This window comes from Drosophila novamexicana, unplaced genomic scaffold, assembly GCF_003285875.2.
Source record: "Drosophila novamexicana strain 15010-1031.04,08,12 unplaced genomic scaffold, DnovRS2.1 tig00001753-arrow-arrow-pilon, whole genome shotgun sequence".
NCBI classification, from domain to species: Eukaryota; Metazoa; Arthropoda; class Insecta; order Diptera; family Drosophilidae; genus Drosophila; species Drosophila novamexicana.
This window is the reverse complement of record NW_020824887.1, coordinates 307,547-327,500: the sequence shown is the minus strand read 5'-3', so window position 1 is coordinate 327,500 and position 19,954 is coordinate 307,547. Positions and strand designations below refer to the sequence as shown.

General features: G+C 39.0%; 2 protein-coding genes across 2 annotated transcripts in view; one reads left to right on the top strand and one right to left on the bottom strand.

Moving 5' to 3' along the window:
- LOC115768340 (arginase-1) overlaps positions 1 to 19,241 on the bottom strand; it is a 22,528-nt gene extending 3,287 nt beyond the window's left edge. Inside the window, exons 1-3 of the mRNA XM_030712903.1 lie at positions 18,985 to 19,241; positions 18,679 to 18,882; positions 18,419 to 18,605 (exon numbers count right to left, since the gene is read on the bottom strand). Coding sequence (XP_030568763.1) covers positions 18,419 to 18,605; positions 18,679 to 18,882; positions 18,985 to 19,171 — 578 coding nt within the window. The 5' untranslated portion in view covers positions 19,172 to 19,241. The remainder of the gene's footprint in view (positions 1 to 18,418; positions 18,606 to 18,678; positions 18,883 to 18,984) is intronic.
- Positions 3,813 to 8,394, top strand: LOC115768341 (protein elav). The gene is made up of 3 exons (XM_030712904.1): positions 3,813 to 4,108; positions 6,702 to 7,036; positions 7,169 to 8,394. Coding segments are annotated over exons 1-3 (1,440 nt in total). The 5' UTR covers positions 3,813 to 4,107; the 3' UTR covers positions 8,273 to 8,394.
- Positions 19,242 to 19,954: the final 713 nt, after the last annotated feature.

Genomic DNA, 19,954 nt, shown 5'->3' with positions numbered 1-19,954 from the left:
ACATATATGCTTGTGTCTATTTACAGTAAAAGCGGTGCCAGCTTTCACTGTACATGAGTATAGAATATACATACATATATGCATATGCATGTATATATGTATGTATGTATGTGCACAAACATGCATTTATTAATGCACACGTATATACATAAATACACACAGACATACATACCTACATGCACACATATATACACAAATACTAGCGTGCATAAATTATGCTTATCTGGCACAGGATATGGCAACGCGCAAACACTTGCGCGCCGCCGATCTGTCTCGTCTGGCCACCCCCTTCGGCAACGGCTGACCGTCTGGCAACCCAAATCTCTCTCTTTCCAAAACAAAGAACCCAAAAACCACCCCAGCGCAAAAAGTTGAGTTACATTTTTATGTTTTTGCGAGTAGCAACAACAAAAACAACAATAACAATGTGTTCACTGCGTGTAAATTGGAACAGACACGCGGCGGCACATTTGTAATGTTGTGCCATAAAAATCAGCACATGGAAACCGGTGGGCAGCACAGAACAGGAAGCGTACATACACACAGACACACACACACACACACACATACGTACATGGTGAATACAAGCGCAATTAAGCACACGCACGCACGCATGCCGCAAACCCTGCCCAAGTCCGAAACACTCGCTAGACAGGCGCTTGGCTTCAAGTTGGGCTGGCTGTAGGGGGTGTACGCTGTACTGAAAACAACCCTGGCGTTGGTGGTTGCAGTGCAAAACACACACACGCACACACTCACACAAACACGCCAAACAGCCCTCGCGCCTGGCAAGGATAATATGCATGCGAAGAGAGTGAAAAGAGAGCGATTGCCAGCATAGAAACAGCATCATAAAACGGTTGACGACCTCATATCTATAAAGCACAAACTGTGAATTACCAAAATTCATATTCTGTATGTTTTATATTTTATTTTCAAATTAAAAGTTAAGCGCAATTTCGCCGTTCACAACGATCACGTTTGCAACATTCTGGCAACACTTTTGTTCATACTGCTTGTGGGCGTTTGTTTGATCGAGCTGTATGACAGACATGCTTGCTGGCATGGGCACACATAATTCCAGGCTGCTGGAATGACAGCTCCATGAATACGAACAGCAGCCATTTTGAAATTTATATATTCACAAATATGTGTCTTTAATTATCTAGCTAGTCATGGCTCTCAAATTTAAAATGCCGCTCTAAATAAAATGTACGTACATATGTATATTTTGTTACAGTAAAAGTTTATTTGATTAAACAACTAGTGGGCTCAGTTATTCGTATCAAAAGGAGATTCTCTATAGCAGATCACCCACCCGGTTTAACGAAGTCAGAGTCGATTTGCCACAGAGGCAGGAGCCGATTACCTGAGAGAGAGAGAGAGAGAGTGCATTCAGAGAGAAAACTCGCATTGAGCATACGAAAACAAAGCAGGAAAAACAGCAGCAGCAGCAGCAACAACAACAACAAAACAACAACGGCTGGTCAACAAAACGAATGTGCTTCCACTCGCTTGCTCTCGCTCTCCCTCGCTCACGTATTCTGGTGGCTCTCCCTCTCTCTTGCTCGCCTCATAGCAATCGACACATGCACATACGTAACGTATGCGTGTGTATATATTCTCGTTGAGGGTAGCAAGGTTTGTGTTTGCGTTCGCATTCGCGTCATTTTCATTTCCACGCTAGACGTTGTACGCCGCAGTACGTTTGAACGCTCGTGTGCGCTGCCTCAGCTCGTGTGCTCAGCTCATTTTGCAATTGATTTTTTTATTTTTTTTTTGAAAAAAAAAAGTAATGAAAACACCGACGACAAAAGTTTACAATTGTTAAAATCAAATATACGCATTGCCATAGAAAACTACGTAAAGTGCAAGAACAACAACAAAAACCACCAACAATATCATCAAAAACAACAACAGTAGCAGCCGCAACAAAACGTAAGCGTAACGTATAACAACGACAACAACAAAACGCTACAACAACAAAAAAAAATGCTACGAAAATTGCCAAACGATCGCTACGCGGTGCATAATTGTGCAATTATACACATGCATACATATACATACTTGTGTATTTTTTGTTGTTGCTTTTAAGTGTGTGTACCTGTGTGTGTGTGTCTGTATGTGTGTGTGTATGGAACAATTTGATACATGTATGCTAAAACGCAAAATTACAATATGCAATGGGTATGGAAAAACGTAGACAAGACGCAAAGACTACAAACGGCAGCGCCAAACAGTTCAACAAACTCAAAAGAGAGGCGAAGAGGCAAACGATCGGTACCGAGAGGGCTGGAAGGCGGTGCTGGGCAACTAGACAAAAAGTAGTAGTAGTGGCAGTAGTAGAAGCCGTTGTAGTAGTAACTGTCGTAGTAGTTATAGTTGTTGTGCGTTAAAATCTACTGCTAAATGCCGCACTGCTGCCGCAGCGTGCTACCTCTCTCTCACTCTGTCTTTCTGTGCTGTGTATCTGTAAAGCGGGCGCTATGTGTGTGTGTGTGTGTGTGTGTGTGTGTACGCTGCTGCTGTCTGCCTGTGTAGCTGTGTGAGTGGCAAAAAGGGCGCAGCTAGCATATCGATTTTATGTGGAAGGAGCATTGTACGCCGACAACCGACGACTACAACTACAACACCAGCGGCAAATAGTAGTAGACTCTTATCGTAAGAGCTCGCTTTTGATTTAACTGTAGTGTCTGAGAACGCCTGCTGAAGATAGTAAACAAAACGCCGGTTGCCATAAATAAATTAGTAAACTGCAAACAAAACGTTAGCTATTGTTTAAGTTCTGTTTATGCCAAAGTGGTAATAGTAGTAGCATTAGCTGGCACAATGTAGTGTTTTGTTGCCACAGCAACACTCTGAGCTAAACAAAATGTAGTTCGGGGAATACGGAGAGAATTGCGCGGAAATACAAATTAGAACAATTCAACGGCAAACAGTAATAACAAACGCTGCAGCAGTGAATAAATCTATACTTTTTGTTTTTAAATTAAGCAAGAACAACAATAACAAAAGCAGCGCGTGTTTTAATTTAATAAGCGCGTCGTCTAGCAACAACAAAAAACTTATAGATACTAAGTGCGTCGGTGTGTGAGCGGGTGTGTGTATGTGTCTGTGTGTGTGTGTGTGTGTGTTTGCAAACATGTATGCATATTCATATGTATGGGTGGTAAAATATGCGCGCTAGTTAAAATATATACACATAAACAACAACAAAATATAAAAAAAAAGAAGAAAAACAACAACAATGCAGGGAACTGCCATACATTGTATGGCCAAAGGGAGCAAGAGCGAAGGCGGTGGGTGCTCGCTCCGCTCTCTTCCCAATGGCGCTCGCAATAAATTAGCACAGTGGCAGAGGCGCAGCAGAAACTGAGAGATACTGTTATAATCATCAGTATTGAAAAAAAAAACAAAAACAAAAAGAAAACAAACGCAAAATTAAAACAACAACAACAACACACATACACATAGTCCGAAATTGTGTAACAAAACGTTTGCGTTGATTTGTTTTAAATAGTAATATATGAATTTGAATACATGTGTGCATAAATACGCACACACATGTGTGTGCGTGTGCGTGTGCGTGCATGTGCGCAGAATTCGGTAAAAATCTATTCCTTTTTCGCTGTTGTTGTTGTTGTTGTTGTAAGTGCTGCTACTTGGTTTTTTGGGAAAAATCGATAAAATCGATAAATACGATAACACCAACGCTCAATGGCAAAGACGTGTGCAGTTAAATTTACCGCTTTTTTTTTTGTTTTTGTTCTTATCTATACTCTTTTTTTTCCATACAACAATAGACGACAACAACAACAACGACGACGACGACGACGACGACGATACAACAGCAGCGTTTGTTTAATTATTAGCAACAAAATAGCCGCAATTATAGCCAACATTAAAAAGAAAACGCAAATAAAGGACATATCCTGGACATAGTGAGGGAAACCCGTTGTCCGGCAGACTGCTAACTAATCAAGGTGAGCAGCAGGAGGTGAGAAGGAGGAAATCAAAAGAATCAGCGCCGTGTAGAGCGCGCGCGCGTCAAGAAATCAAATCAAATTTGTTTGGCAAACACAAAATAGCAACATTTTAATCGAAACAAGTGAGTATTTAAACAAATGCATATATAACTGTATACGGTGTCTGTGTGTGTGTGTGCGTGTGTGTGTAAGTGAGCGAGCGAGCGTTTGTGTGTGTGCGTGGAAAGGAAAAGGATGAGCGGTCGGTCATTCCAGACATTTTGAAATCTCAGTTGTCATGGAAATTGAGAAGAGAGACTATGCGCTCTGCTTTTTGGCTTGTGGGCGTGCAAATATGTATCGGCCTATGTTAGCATGCGTGTGTGTGTGTCGTGTGTGTGTCGTGTGCGAATGTTAGTTTTTGTTTGACCTTTTGACTTGTATGTGTCGCGCGAGAGACGCTGCCAACAGCAACCACCCAAAGTGCAAGTTCACAGATCATGCAGCAGCCGTTGCCGCAGCGTTGCCAGACTGTTGAAAACGGCAACACGCACATGCCGATTTGTTTGTTAAGACAAAGGGGGTGGCATTGTTCTTGCCGCGGCTGTATTTAACCCTCAGGCGAGCCCAGCTTACGTATTGTTGTATGCACTGCATTTGTATGTGTGTGTGTGTGAGTAATTTTTGCAAAAGCAATATTATAACTTGTTTTTGGTTTTAAGGGTTGCTACGTTTCGCCGTTGCACACACACACACACACACACATATATATATACACTGGGCGGGTGGGTTAGCTCGATTTTGGATGGGCGCACGCTTCACGGCGGATGCTCATTTTTAGTTTTCAATTTCTTTTTGTTGCCTTACCGCTTTTTTTCATAAGGAGTATGCCCTGCTGCTGCTGCTGCGGCGGCTGCTGCTGCTGCTGCGTGTAGAGTTCGTTGCCTGCCGCTGTGCGTGTCTGTTTATGTATGTGTGCCTGTATATATGTATTACATAACTGGGTTTGGCCGTTTACGTGCTTTGTTACAACTTCCAACAACAACAGCAGCAGCAGCAATGTTAACGACAGCCGGAACAGGAGCGGTTACAGGACGAGAGACGCTAACGCCAGCATGGCACGAAAGCCTTGCAAGGACCTGCGCTCAGTAGCATCGCGTGCTTGCGACGTAGCGGGTCTCGCAGCGGCAAAGGCAACGGCAACGGCAACGGCAATTCCAAAAAAGCTCAGCGCAACACAAAAAAAAAAAAAAAAGAACTCTCCAACACCAACACAAACGCTCTCTGGCCTCCTCCCACGCGCAGCTCTAGAGGTGTGTTAGTGTGTCTATGAGCCTCCTTATGTGTCTGTGTCCATGCCAGTGACTGTGTGTTTAATGTGCATATTTGTCTGTGCCTGAGATTAAAATCACTCTCTTATCCGCCCGCTCTCGTTCCTGCACAGTCTCTGCCTGTCTCTCTCTCTCTCTCTCTCTCTCACTCTCTTTGTGTGTGTGTGTGTAAGTAAGTTTGAACGAAAGTTTGCCGCTGAAGTGGACCGCAGGGCGGCGCCACTGTGCAAATGCTCAGCTAATCTTTCAGCGTTAACTAAACTTAGCGAAACTTAATGTAAATGAATAACAATAACTTTGGCTCGCCGAAGATTTAATACCCTTGCAGATTTGCGTATAATTCTAACAATGTGCCTAGTGTTTCATTTTTTTTGGATTAGTTTTGTGGCAAACCTTAAAATTTGTGTCGAATTTCTCACAAGTTTTTTATACTTAGTGAAGTCTTGAGTGAATTATTACTTAGTTATTCGAGTTTGATGAGTTTTTAACAAAGTATTTTAATCGAAATTAAGCTTCTTGGAAAATTAAAAGGTTCCTTTTCACACCAGATATCAATTTTTGAGAGTGTTTTCGATAATATATGACAAAGTTTGATCTGGAGAAAGCTGCAACAGAGTGTGGCAAATCAGCTTCATAAGCTAGGCGACTAGCAGATACCTTAAACACGGCAGCGAGCTGTTATTAAAAGCATTTGAAGCTTCTGGACATATGTATATATATAAAGAAATATGTGTGCAGTGCTTCTTCTTAGCCCAGCCTATAGAAAAGGGTCTTGAGTATATTGCTTCGGTGCTTACAGTCCGATCCTTATGAAACTTTATAGGCCCAAACTCTATGAGTATATCAAAGTTGTTAAATGATGTGGTACATTTTGTGAGATATTCAAAACTTGAAATGTTCTCAATCAGCATATACCACCATATAAAACCAACCATATAAATACCTGAGAAAAACATGTCTCAAAAAATCGATATTTATCGATATGTTGGAAGTGGTAGCAAATATCGACAAGAAATTATAAAACCTGGGGTGGTAGGGTATCGAGAAGAAACGATAAACTCATTCTGTGTAGGGAATACGAGAATATATATAAATATATTCTCGCTGGCTTTTTCGAGGGTTTGCTGCAGGAATGTGTGTTCACACAGACGGAGGCACAGATATGCCCGCTTTTAGGGTATAGAGAAGAGAACGTAAGCTTAAGTGTTTATGCCCAATCCCATTATTTGAATGCGGAGCTAGTTGTATTTAATTGTAACTAACTAACTACTAACACACTTGGCAAATGGTTTAATCTTGACATTTAATCCTTTTCATTTTCCATGTGCTGCGCCTACGTTGGTCTCCTGCTCCTCCTCCTCCGACGACAACAACAACATTCAAATTGCAATTGACGCCTATTTAGTGGACTTTATGATGGCTAACACGGGCGCCACCGGCGTGGATACACAGGCGCAGCTAATGCAGAGCGCTGCCGCGGCGGCTGCTGTTGCCGCAACAAATGCGGCTGCGCCCGTGCAGAATGCAGCGGCCGTGGCCGCCGCCGCCCAGCTGCAGCAGCAGCAGCAGCAGGTGCAGCAGGCGATACTGCAAGTGCAGCAGCAGCAGACACAGCAAGCGGTCGCCGCAGCGGCCGCGGCCGTCACGCAGCAACTGCAGCAGCAGCAGCAGGCCGTTGTCCAGCAGGCCGTTGTGCAGCAGCAGCAACAGCAGCAGCAGCAGGTTGTGCAGCAGCAGCAAGTGCAGCAAGTGCAGCAGGCAGTTGTTGCCGTGCAGCAGCAACAGCAGCAGCAACAACAGCAGCAACAGCAACAGCAGCAGCAGCAGCAGCAGCAGCAGGTCGTGCAGCAGCAGCAGGTCGTGCAGCAGCAGGTGCAACAGCAGGTGCAACAGCAGGTGCAACAGGCCAACACGAACGGCAACTCGGGCGGCGCACAGAACGGCAGCAATGGCAGCACAGAGACGCGCACAAATCTGATTGTCAACTATTTGCCACAGACCATGACGGAGGACGAGATACGCTCGCTCTTTAGCAGCGTTGGCGAAATCGAGTCGGTCAAGCTGATACGCGACAAATCGCAGGTGTACATAGATCCGCTGAATCCGCAGGCGCCCAGCAAGGGCCAGAGTCTGGGCTATGGGTTTGTCAACTATGTGCGTCCGCAGGATGCGGAGCAGGCGGTCAATGTCCTGAATGGACTGCGGCTGCAGAATAAAACGATTAAGGTGTCGTTCGCGCGACCCTCGTCGGATGCCATCAAGGGCGCCAATCTGTATGTATCGGGCCTGCCCAAGACGATGACCCAGCAGGAGCTGGAGGCCATATTTGCGCCATTCGGCGCCATCATAACGTCGCGCATCCTCCAAAATGCCGGCAACGATACGCAGACCAAGGGCGTCGGCTTTATACGGTTCGATAAGCGGGAGGAGGCAACCCGTGCGATTATTGCCTTGAATGGCACCACGCCCAGCAGCTGCACCGATCCGATTGTGGTGAAGTTCTCAAATACGCCCGGCAGCACCAGCAAGATCATCCAGCCGCAACTGCCCGCATTCCTCAATCCGCAGCTGGTGCGGCGAATTGGCGGCGCGATGCACACGCCCGTCAACAAGGGCCTGGCACGCTTCTCACCGATGGCCGGCGATATGCTGGACGTGATGCTGCCGAATGGTCTCGGCGCCGCAGCGGCGGCGGCGACAACGCTTGCGAGCGGACCCGGCGGCGCATATCCCATATTCATATACAATCTGGCGCCCGAAACGGAGGAGGCGGCGCTCTGGCAGCTGTTCGGCCCCTTCGGCGCTGTACAATCCGTCAAGATCGTCAAGGATCCCACAACGAATCAGTGCAAAGGCTACGGCTTCGTCTCCATGACCAACTACGACGAGGCCGCCATGGCCATACGGGCCCTCAATGGCTACACCATGGGCAATCGCGTGCTGCAGGTCAGCTTCAAGACCAACAAGGCCAAGTAAGCTGTGTTTGTGTCTCTAAGTCGGGGCCAAAACGGAACGCTAACAACAACAACAACAACAACAAACACCAAGGAGCAGCCAGCTGGAGTGCAACTACACACACACACACACACACACACACACATACTTATCTAGTTTATACACTCACACACACACACACACACACACACAGAGACACCTGAACAAGTCACTTATACATATATAAATATGCATGGTCTAACGATAACTAAGCGCAACAACAATGCCTGTGTATAACACACACACACCCTCACAAACACACACACACACACCTACACACACACACCTACACACAGTACACAAAGGCATGCATCCCCTTTGCGGGGCGTGTCGTCTGGCTTCAAATCGCGTCTAAACAACGAAACGACGGCCCAAAATGCCGGCCGTTGCAATAGCAAAATTCTTGTTTAGCATTTAAGTAAAACTCGAAACAAAACAAAACAAAATGAAAGCTAAACTTAACTAAACTAAACTTAAAAAAAAAAAAACATACGTGTCGAATGCAATATTTAAACAAATAGAAGAGGAAGAAGAAGAAGAGAAAGCAACTGACGGCCTTTTTTGAGCGCCCGAGCAGGGACGAGCCGCAGTCGAATTAGCCGCAAAAGTAAACAAAGAAATCAACAAAACAACTAAGAGAAAAATCACAAAAAAAAACCAAAAACAAAAAAAAAAACTAAGATTTAATTAAAAGAAATTAACCTAGCAAAAGGAGATAAACAATTTTTAAAATTATAACTAAGTAAGCAGCAATGAAATCTTCCAGTAACAAAATGCGAAACAAAACACACAAAAAAAAAAAAAACAAAAAAAAAACATAACAACAACAAACCAAAAGCTGTTAATTACACTCCAATTTTTCTACAAAAACAAAAAAAAAAAACAAAAACAAAAATGAAAATGTGTGAAAGAAAAAACCCGCAACTTTTCTCGCAGTGTAGAGTCGGGGACGTTAGTTTTTTTTTGTCTGAGGCTGACAAAAAGTATTTAAAAACGAAAAAACAAAAAAAAAAACACAAGGAGGCTGCTACAGTATTAACAAAAACAAAAAAAACAATAAGAAAACGAAACGAATTATATATACACTACCTACACACACACACACACACATATATATATATATATATATGCATGTGTGTGTGTGTGTGTGTGTGGTATATATATTTTAATGTTTTGTGTTTGTTTTTTTTTATAACTTTAACTTAACGAAAGCCAAGCGAAAGCAACAAAACTAACGGCCGACTCTCGCTCTCTCTCTCTATCTATCTCTATCTCTCTCACACACACACACACACGCAGCTAGAAATTTCGGGACAAGTGTGCAACAGCGACAAAAAAAAAAGTAAGGTTAGAACGAAGTTAGAAAGCAAAGAGAAGAAGAAAACGCAAAAGTAATACAATAATTTATGCGCAAATTTGAAACGTTTTACTAAAGTAAATAATTGTTAGTGAATCTTATACTATAATATTTATACATACGCATATATGTATATATACATAGATATATATATATATATATATATATATATGTATGTCTATATATGTATGTCTATATATACACGCATATATACCTTATATACTTTATATAATGTATAGTTCAAGCCAGCAAGTAACCAATTGCTAATATTTTTAGCGTTAAACATATAAAAGAAGAAGCAAGCGTAGCACAAAAACAAAACAAACTAAAAACTCAGTACTAAACAAGAAGAACAACATTTTTTATATGGCAAAAAGTTTGACAAGAAATGACAAAACCGCAAAAACAAAAACAAAAACTAATCATTAGCAAAGCGTTTTTCTAGCCATGTAAGTGAACTTTTTGTTAAAAATTTAAAACAAAAAAAGAAGTTAACTCTTTAAAAACAAAAAAACAAAAAAGAAAGTAAGAAACACGCAGTAAATGTAAAAACGAACCATTTAAGTCGATGGTTTTTGCCCGCTGTCTAGAAACAAGCGAGAAACACGCACTGTACACAATAATATGGCACACCACTGTATACAGCGGCATGCCAAGCAGACAAGCTGCCCGCCCACAGGCGAAACGCTTGCCGCTGCATACAGTAGCGTGCCAGCCATTGAGTACAGTGCCGCAAAGTACCGTACAGTAGTGTATATATAGCACCGTACAGCACAGCATTTACAGTGGCCTCGAGAGTATTGGGTAATATATAGACCACATCAATAATTAGCAATTATACCCATGCTTAATGGCTGTTGTCCCGAACAACAACAACAACAATAATATACCCTCTTTCTCTCCACCCCCGCCCCACAATAGAAATTTGTGAAATTTCGTTTTGCGTTTTATCTGAGTTACAATTTAATTATCTTTGGCTTGATTTTGCGAATTACAATTTTAGATATTGCAAAAGTTTATGTTTCAATTCGATTTTGGTATAAACAACTCCTCTATGCGTTTTGTATGATTTCTTTGTTTCCTTAACAATACTTACAACAACAACAACAACAACAACAACAACAACAATAACATAAAGTGCGCTCGTAGTTTATTAGAGCCATGCATATTTATTTAATGTATATTTAAACAAACGAGAGACTTATAAAACATGTTTCTGCTTTCATTATTATGTACGAAAAACCAAACTTATCTATGTCTATTCATTTTGATAATGATTTTGATCTTTATAGTAGCTGCAATGCGTCTAGTAACAATTAATTTATGTCAATTGTTTAAGTTCAAACACACACACACACACACACACACACACATACACAGAGAAGAACCTTAAAGAACAAGATCCTTAGCAAAAAGCAAAAGTATAATTATGAAAATGCTTAACAACAGAGGGCAAGAAAAGCTTATGTATAAACAATATTAATAATTAATTTTTATTTAATTTAATTTTATTTTTTTTTTTTTTCATAATTATAGGTTAAACGAGAACAATTTTTTTGTTTGAACAAAATTTGCAACAAGAAATCTAGTCAGCAAACTAAGCTAGCAGAAGAAGAGTAGAAGAGGCAGATGCGATAAACAAAAAACAAGAAAAACAAGAAAAACATGAAAACAAAAACAAGTCGAAAACGTAGGCAAAAAGCAAACAAATGCAAACAATCGCAAACAAAATATTAATAAAATATTTTCAATATACAATACGAATAAAGCAAATTTATATATTATATTCTAATTAAATATACCATTAACTAACATATAGCAAAGAGTTTACTCTCAATTAGCAGTTGCAAGAAGCAGCAGATCCTAAAAGCAACAAAATGTCTACACGAAGTTGCCACCCTTCAAAAAAAAACAAAAAAAAAAAAAATCAATACTATAAAAATTTAAAATCTAGCTAAAATTTAAGCATAGCAAAATTGAACGCGACAGCCTAAATACCCAAAAACAACAACAACAAAACTGTCTTGAACATTTTCAATTTTTTTCACACACACACACACACACACACATGTACACGAAACGAAATTATAATTTATTTAATAGTCTTCTCTCTCTTTATATATATATATATAATTTTTTTCTGTTTTTTTTGTAATATCGAAATATCCAAAGATTTATTTTCTTTATACTTTATATGTATACAAAAACTGAACGTATATTATGTATTATGCCCCCCTCCCCAGCCCCCCACCACGTAACTGTAACGAAAAAGTAGCGCGAGAGCGCAAAACGCAAAAGAGCGCGCGAGAGAGCGAGCAGCGCAGCGCGTGAGAGAGCGCAGAGAGCGAGCGCCGGCTGCGTTCGATTCTTTTGCCTTTTGCAGGCTGCGCTCAAAATTTGCAATAATTCTTGCTAGTTTTATGTATGTGTATGGACATGTACATGTATATGTACATGTATATGTATATGTATATGTATTCGTATAGCTAAAGAGCAGAAAAGAAAAGCAACTGAAAGCAAACAAACTTTAAACATTAAGTGGAAATGATGTACTTGATTTTGTTTAATTTATTTGTCAAACCTTAATGAACTTTATTTATAATTTGTATTTTATTTAATTTTTCGAACATTTATTAATTATGTAATTCTAATATTGTGCAATAGTTTTAAAATGCAGCAGCAGCAACAACAACAACAACAACAAAACATGCATCTCAGCTTAATTACAATTATAATTTCCTTAAGTGAAAAACAACAAAAAAGAAAAAACTTAAAAAAAAACCAAAAAAAAAAAAAAAAAGTAAATGAAACGCAAATTGAGTAGTTGAAGCGAAAGAAACATTTATGTTTATGTAACTTAAAATATATTAATATTATTATACAACAACAATATATAACAATTATTTTTTCGTGTAATTTTTCGTATTTAAGCAAATTTGATATATCTATTTATATATAACTATTATATATATATATATATAAACATAATTTTTTTCGTAAACTTTAAGCCTAAAAAAAAAAACAACAACAGAAACAAAAAGCAGAATAACATGAATATTATTTATTGTATTTTATAATTAATTTAAATTCAAATGCAAATGAATTCTTTTAATTTGAACGAAAAGAAGAGAATACACAAAATATAAAGAGAGCGCAGTGCACACACACACACACACACACACATACACTGACAGCAGCGGCAGCATTGCCAGATCAGCTTAAGCTGCTCTTCAGTCTCTGTCTCTCTCTCTCTCTCACACACACACACAGCTTTACATTTGCTGCGGCGTTTTTCAACATTGCAAAATTGAATTTCTCTTTCATGATTTATGTTAAAAAACTTTGAATATTTTATGTATTTATTTATGATTTAAATTTATAATTTCTTGTATACTCTGTCATTGCCCTACACACACACACACGCGCACACACACACACACACACAGACCCTAGCCGGCACATATATGTAGATATATGCGTATCTAATATATAATGTTTATGAAGAGAACTTTGTGTATTGAAATTGTGTTTCGATTGATTTTTATAATTTTTGTTTCTCTTTCAAAAAATTTTCTTTCGATTTGATTTCTTTTAACGATTATGTTTATTACTCATTATATTTATGTTTAATTTTATGATTTTTATAATTTTGATTGACTTTATTTTATTTTATATTTTTTTTTTTTGCCAAGAACAAAGCAACAAGAAATAGCGCAAAATATTAATAATTATTAATTTTCAATAAAAAAACAACATTTGAACAAGTTTCGCAGATTTTCTTTTTTGGTTTTTGTTTTCCTTTTTCTTTTCTTTCGCTCTCTCTCTCTCTCTCTCTCTCTCTCTCTCTTGTGTCTCTTGTATTATTTTCGATTTTTTTTATACTTTTGTTTTACTTTGTTACCTTTAATTTCTCTCTCTCTCTCTCTCTCTCTCTCTCTGTTTCTCTCTCTTGCCTCCCACCCCATTCGTAAACGTTCTTTGTGTGTATCCCCACCCCCTCCCCCCACACAGAGCTATGCTGCCTCTGTCTTCGTTCTGCGGAGCATACATATGTGTTATATGTGGACGCTTGGAATTGATGCATTCCAGTCCAGCTAAAGCTAGTCAAGCCAGCGATTAAATAAATGATCTCAACTGCTCGAAACATTCCCGTTCATCTAAACATCTGGCGCCCCTCTGTATTGAGGGGGGCGTGCCTAGTCAAAAAAGATCGCGGCCGTACTCGGGCGTAATTGTTAATTCTCTTAACTCGCTCACGCACACACTTCTAAGTATTTGATTTCGTTGACTCTCTTAACTCTAACACACACACACACACTATCCTCTCTCTCTCTCTCTCACTCTCACTCTATCTGTCTGTGTCTTGGCACATTCCACGAACCGGGACTTAACGAAACTGGACGAAGAAAAAAGAGTTGCAATTTCTTATACCAAAATGCGATATTATGAATTTTGTTTTGTGTGCAAACGAGAATACTTTGATTTTAATTGAATTGATTATAAATTATGATTAGTTAGCCTTAGTCTTACGCTTAATTATCGTATAATCTCTAGTAATATGCGCTTATTATTTAAATATATATACATATATATATGAATGCTTGTATGTATGTATGTATACTTATTTATACAATACAAAAAAAAAAAAAGAAAAAAGAAATGTTCGTTCAACCACAAAAACGAACAGCTAAAATACCTAAAGAACTAAAACCAAAACAAGCAACAAAAATATATATATAACAAGAAATATTTAAACAAAATACAAGAGAGCATAATTAAACAAAAGAAATACCAAAACAGAAACCCATAACATACAATACGCCAGATATATAGTATATATAATGTATATTATACATGCAAAATGATTATGATTACGATGATGATGAAACTATTTAATTTTTTTATTAACATATTTATATCAATTAATTAATAATATTTATCCAAACATTTCAAATGATATTTCAACATACAAATGGAAAACAATGCAACCAAAAAGATGAAAACAAAAAAAAAAACAAAAAAAAAAAATACCAACAATTTATATTATAAATGTATTTGCAAAATATATGATTATGAGTTTTTCTTGCTTTGCATATCAAAATACACAAAACTTGGTTCAGTTCACTTTTCAGTTTTCCAAGTTTTTCTTTAGCCCACAACGATGCGCACACGTTTCGTTCTCTCGTTTTCCACTTTCTTTCGCTTACGTTCTTTACTCTTACGTTTCGTTGAGTTCAACATTTGTTTGTCGTTCAGTTTTCTCTCTCTCTCTCTCTCTCTCTCTAACTCTCTGTCATATGCCGTCAGCTGCCTCTAGTTTTGTCTAGCCGCCTCTCAGCTGTTGCCTTCCCACTTACGCTCTCTCTCTCTCCCACGCTCTCTCCCGCTCTCTTTGGTTGATTCGTGCTCTCTTTGTTGTACAACCTTTTGCAGGAAACGCGACATCAGTTTTGTTATTTTTTTTTTACAGTTGTTTTTGGTTGAACTTTTGTGATTTGTAAGAAATGCAGTTGATTCTTTTTTACAGTGTAACTTTTGCTAACTCTCACACACACACACACACACACACACACACACACACACGCACACACTTGTTCTCCAAGTTGTTTCAGTTGTTGTGCTACAGTCTCCAAAATACCAACAAAGTGTTCCGTGTTTATACGAAGCGTATATATGTTTTTCTTTTGCGCAGTGTATTTACAAAACGATTTGATTTCCTTTTGTTTTAGCGTGTAAGTAAGCCAAAAATGACAAAAAAAAAAAACATATATGAAACCAAACTCGCCTCTTCTCAACAACGAATTCTCATGCCATGCTGCCACTCGATTTCTCGCAGTGTATATGCCTCGTATATGCATATACACACACACCCTTCATATGGATTTTATGGAAACATATCCAAAACCAAATCGTAGCCTAGTTAATTATGTTTTTTCTTTTCTCCCCTCTCTCTCGCCCAACCCCTCTTTCAGTTTGTTGTTGTTGTTGTTGTTGTTGTAGCTTGAAGAAGATTTTTATTGTTTTTAAGATGTGATTTTATTTCCGGTAAGTAAAGCGAATAAAGCTGAAGCAGCATCCAACTGAGAGTTAACACGGCTAACACATAATTATTTATAAAAACTTTCCCGAAAAAAAAATATAGAAAAAAAAAAAAACAGAAAACAGAAAATTAACCAAATACATTTATCCAGGCTAATATATATAATTTGATTTGCTTTCCTCTGTACTGCGTTGAAAATTTGAAAATTTGAAAATTTGAAAATTTGAATATTTGATTTTTCTCAATAATAAACATCGCCCATGATGAGTTTTGACTTCAAAAATGGTTTTTTCTACTCTTTTTTCTATTGTAGCTAATCTTAAAAAAATATAAAAAAAAAAAACTGAAAAAAAAAAACAATTATGCATATTTCTAATTTGTTTCTTTCTCTTGATTTATTTTCAGGCGTGTGTTGTTGTTCGATTTTCAATTGAATTTGACATTTAACATTTACATTAATTACATGTTTAACTTGAATTAGTTAATTAATTAATTGCCACCAAAAAAAAAAAGATGAAAAAAACAAAACAAAACCAAACACAATAATTACTGATTGTATAATTATATATGATTCATTCGATATTGATTGTAATTACATACTTATTTACATACGCATAATATATATATATATATTTATCTTTAATCCATGCGAGTGTGCGAGTGTGTGTGCACACACACACACACACACACACATGCTCCGTATTCTAACAACACGTTTATGTATTGTAATTTCCTTCATTTCCACCAAAAATAACAACATACAACTTTCGAGCTTTCGGCTAGCCGAAGCAGCAATACCCTTCCATTCAGAATTAGTCCGCTTTTGCAAGTCCCTTAGTTAGTTTTGCCATTCTAAGCCAGCCTTAACGCTTCAGTTTCCATTTATCTACAGCTCTACAATATGCTTACAAATTCTCGTTAAGAGCGCTTCAAGAAGTCTCGAGTTCCTATAGGAATGCGTATTATCCCAAATGCAGGGTATCCAAAATAATACATATGCCAACACAACCTGAACATGTTTTCGTTTAACCACATTCTACAAATATTCAGAAATATAGAGTATTTACAAGTTGCCAGAAATCAGCACAGACCACGCCCACAAAACGCCCCAATAGACAAGTTAATAATTGAGCTTTAGTTGATTTGCATATTTTTTTCAAAATATGTTCTCGAATTTTTCTTGTTGTATTCTGTATATTTCGTGCAGTATTTGTATTGTGTACATAATAACACCTCTTGATTTCTTTCAGTGTAACTCTCGATTTGTTTACCCAACACACACACAGACACCTCTCCCTCTCTCTCGCTCTCGCTCTCTCAAGATCGATAAGAATTTTAAGTTTTAGTCTCATATTTTGTGATCTGATAATTTTAAGTTTCATATGAATCACATAAAGTTTTACTCGTAATACTTAATTATTATCTATGTGTATGTAAGCCAAGAAGAAGCAGAATTACAAGCAACTTTAACCAAATGCCAGGCGATTTACAATTAAGTTTAAGCTAGAACATTTTTGAATTTACGGTTTTCGGTTTCGATTTGATTTGATTTGTTTTGTAGCACCAGCACCAGGCTCAACAACGGTTGGTAGGGGCAACATAGGGGGGGAGGGGTAGGGGCAGCACTACCAACCGCCACGCCCAGACATAATGCACCAAAAACTAGCGGGCTTTTCGTTTTGATAACAAATTCTGTTTTTTTGTTCCCATCCAAAATATCTGTTGATATTTGTTTTTGTCATATATGTTTTTGATCAAGGATCAAGGATACGCTGAGTAGCTCGTAGTTCGTTCCAATATATATATATTTATCTATATATATATATATATGTGTAGTCTATTGATTTTGAAGCTTGAGTAGAACGCAAACGTTCCAATAATAACCTGACTACTTATATTATATATATTCGAATCTAATTGACGTAAGTTTTGGACTATGTATTCGATTTGTTTCCTTCATTTTTCGATTTCCTTATTTACGCCAAACACGTGCCATACAGTATATATGTATATATATATACACATATAATATATATATTATACGTATATATTTATTTGTTTGTTCGTTATCAAATTGATTTGTTTGACTTGTTTTTGTTTTTCTTGTTCACTTTGAATTTTGTGTTCCCTTTCTGTTTATGGTTAGGTTCCTAAAGAAATTCATGTAACAGAAACTGCCAAAAAGTGAAGAAAGTCATATTACATATGAATAATGTTATGCAAATAATGAACTAAAAGTAAGCATCAAACTAAGAAACAAACCAAAAAACACAAAAAACTTAAGACTGAGACCCAACGCAGCTCAACGCAATTTGCAAAGAAAAAACAAAAACTGAAACAAAAACAAAAACAAAAACAAAAAAGCATTTAGCTTAAAAAGAGCAAAGAAAATGAAGAAGTAGAAGTTGAAAACGACAAACAAATCAAAATCTATAAATCGAAAACTAAAAAATCAAACCAAAAACTTAAGAAACTGTGATAAGAGAGCTGGCCGCCAGTTCCAATTAGAACGTAAGAGAGCTGGCGTACGCTTCCAATTAGAACATAACCTAACTTTAAGAGTTGCACGTGCAAGAAGAAGCAAACTACATATATGTTGTGTGTTATAGCTGTAAGCGACGATAACGATAACGATAGCGATAACGATAACGATAGCGAAATGTAATAAAGAGCAGAACAAAGAGTAATAGTCGAAAAGTTGAAAGCATAAGAGAGAGAGAACAGCACTCACCAATTGGGCGCGATCTTGTCGAGCGCCGCGTGCTGCCAGGTGGCGCGCAGCTGCGGCAACAGGAACGATACGGGCATCCCATGAATGTTGCCCGACTGCGAGGTGCTGTGCAAATTGATGTCCGCATGCGCATCGATCCAGACCAGCGACAGATTCGGCGTGTGCTGCAAATGACCCGCCACGGAGCCTGCCCCCAACCCGCCCACAAAATCGAATAGTCAATCAGTTGGTTGACAGTCTGGCAACGCTGTCGCACTCACCAAAGCCAATGGCATGATCGCCGCCAATGGCCAGGAACTGGGCGTTCTCGCGCAGCATCAGCTGCACCTGCCCGATCAGGGCCAGATTGCAGGCCATAAAGTCCGCATAGTTGTGTATGTGATGGTAATGCTGGCGCTGCTGCTGCAGCAGCGACTCGTCTACGGCGTACTGCAAATTGCCGTAGTCCGTTATCAGCAGTCGTTCTGTGTTATCGATAGGCGCAATTGATCGATAGGCAAATAAACGATTAAACGATAGCATCAAATCAAACTTGTTTTTCTTATTTCGTCTTCTCGACAGCTTACCATCGCTGCTCTGGAGCACCTGGCGCAGCCTGTTCTGGCGCAGCAGATCCGGCGCCAGCTCGACACCCTGCTTGGTCTGCCCCTTGGCGAACGGCACCCCAATGATGCCCAGCCGATTCTGCTCGCACGCCGCGCTCAGGCAGCGTCGCTGCAGCCATTTGTTGGCCAGTTTCCTCGTCCACCACATGCTGCCTGCTGTCTGTGTCCAAGTCCGTGTCTCTGTCTGTGTCTCGGTCGCTTGACACTTGACAACTGTGCTGTCGCCTCTCACTTTCGCCGCTGTCAACTATCATCTGGCTGCGCTGCCCGCTGATAAACCTACCGTCGCCACCCCCCCTATCCCCTATCCCCTGCCCAAGAGCCCCGCAGTGCCCGCAGATAAGGGCATCTTCCATGTGGCTGATAGCAGCTCGTCGCGATAACCTTGATCCTGGCCATGTACATCTCTGTACATCCGAGTCTATGAATCTGCGCCACAAACTTGATTTAACTTTGAGTGCATTTGCTTACTTTGTCTTTGGCCAACTGATCGCAGCATGTTTTTGTTTTACAGGGTATATTCATTCATTGCCACAGCCAGCGTACAGGGTATATGCAGCCGAGCATCGCCTATGGAACACGGAAATCTGCTTAAAAAATTATATTTAAAGAAGCTTAAGCTTGAAGAGCTGTAAGAATATTGTTTAATTTCGGATCTGGTTTTAAGGTTATGTTATTTTGAGCTCACATTCAAAACTGGGATTGGCATGGATTAAAATGGAACTATATATTGAGACAAAAACGTGTATTTTGTTAAATATTTCTATAGAATTGCTAAGCCAGAGAAAAACAAGCTAAGATGTGAATACTTTGCACATAACTGTACTGTGGCCAAAAGTAGGGTTAGGCTCTCACAACTTCCAGTGTTGCAAAAGGCATCAAAGAAGAAACGTAAAAGGAAACACGGCTTTAGATCGAAACACTTCGTTTG

Bases quoted from the DNA above. Each gene is read 5' to 3' on its own strand.
- LOC115768341 (XM_030712904.1), top strand. The intron at 7,037-7,168 runs GTGCAGCAAGTG...GTGCAGCAGCAG, and splicing joins AGGTTGTGCAGCAGCAGCAA to GTGCAACAGCAGGTGCAACA.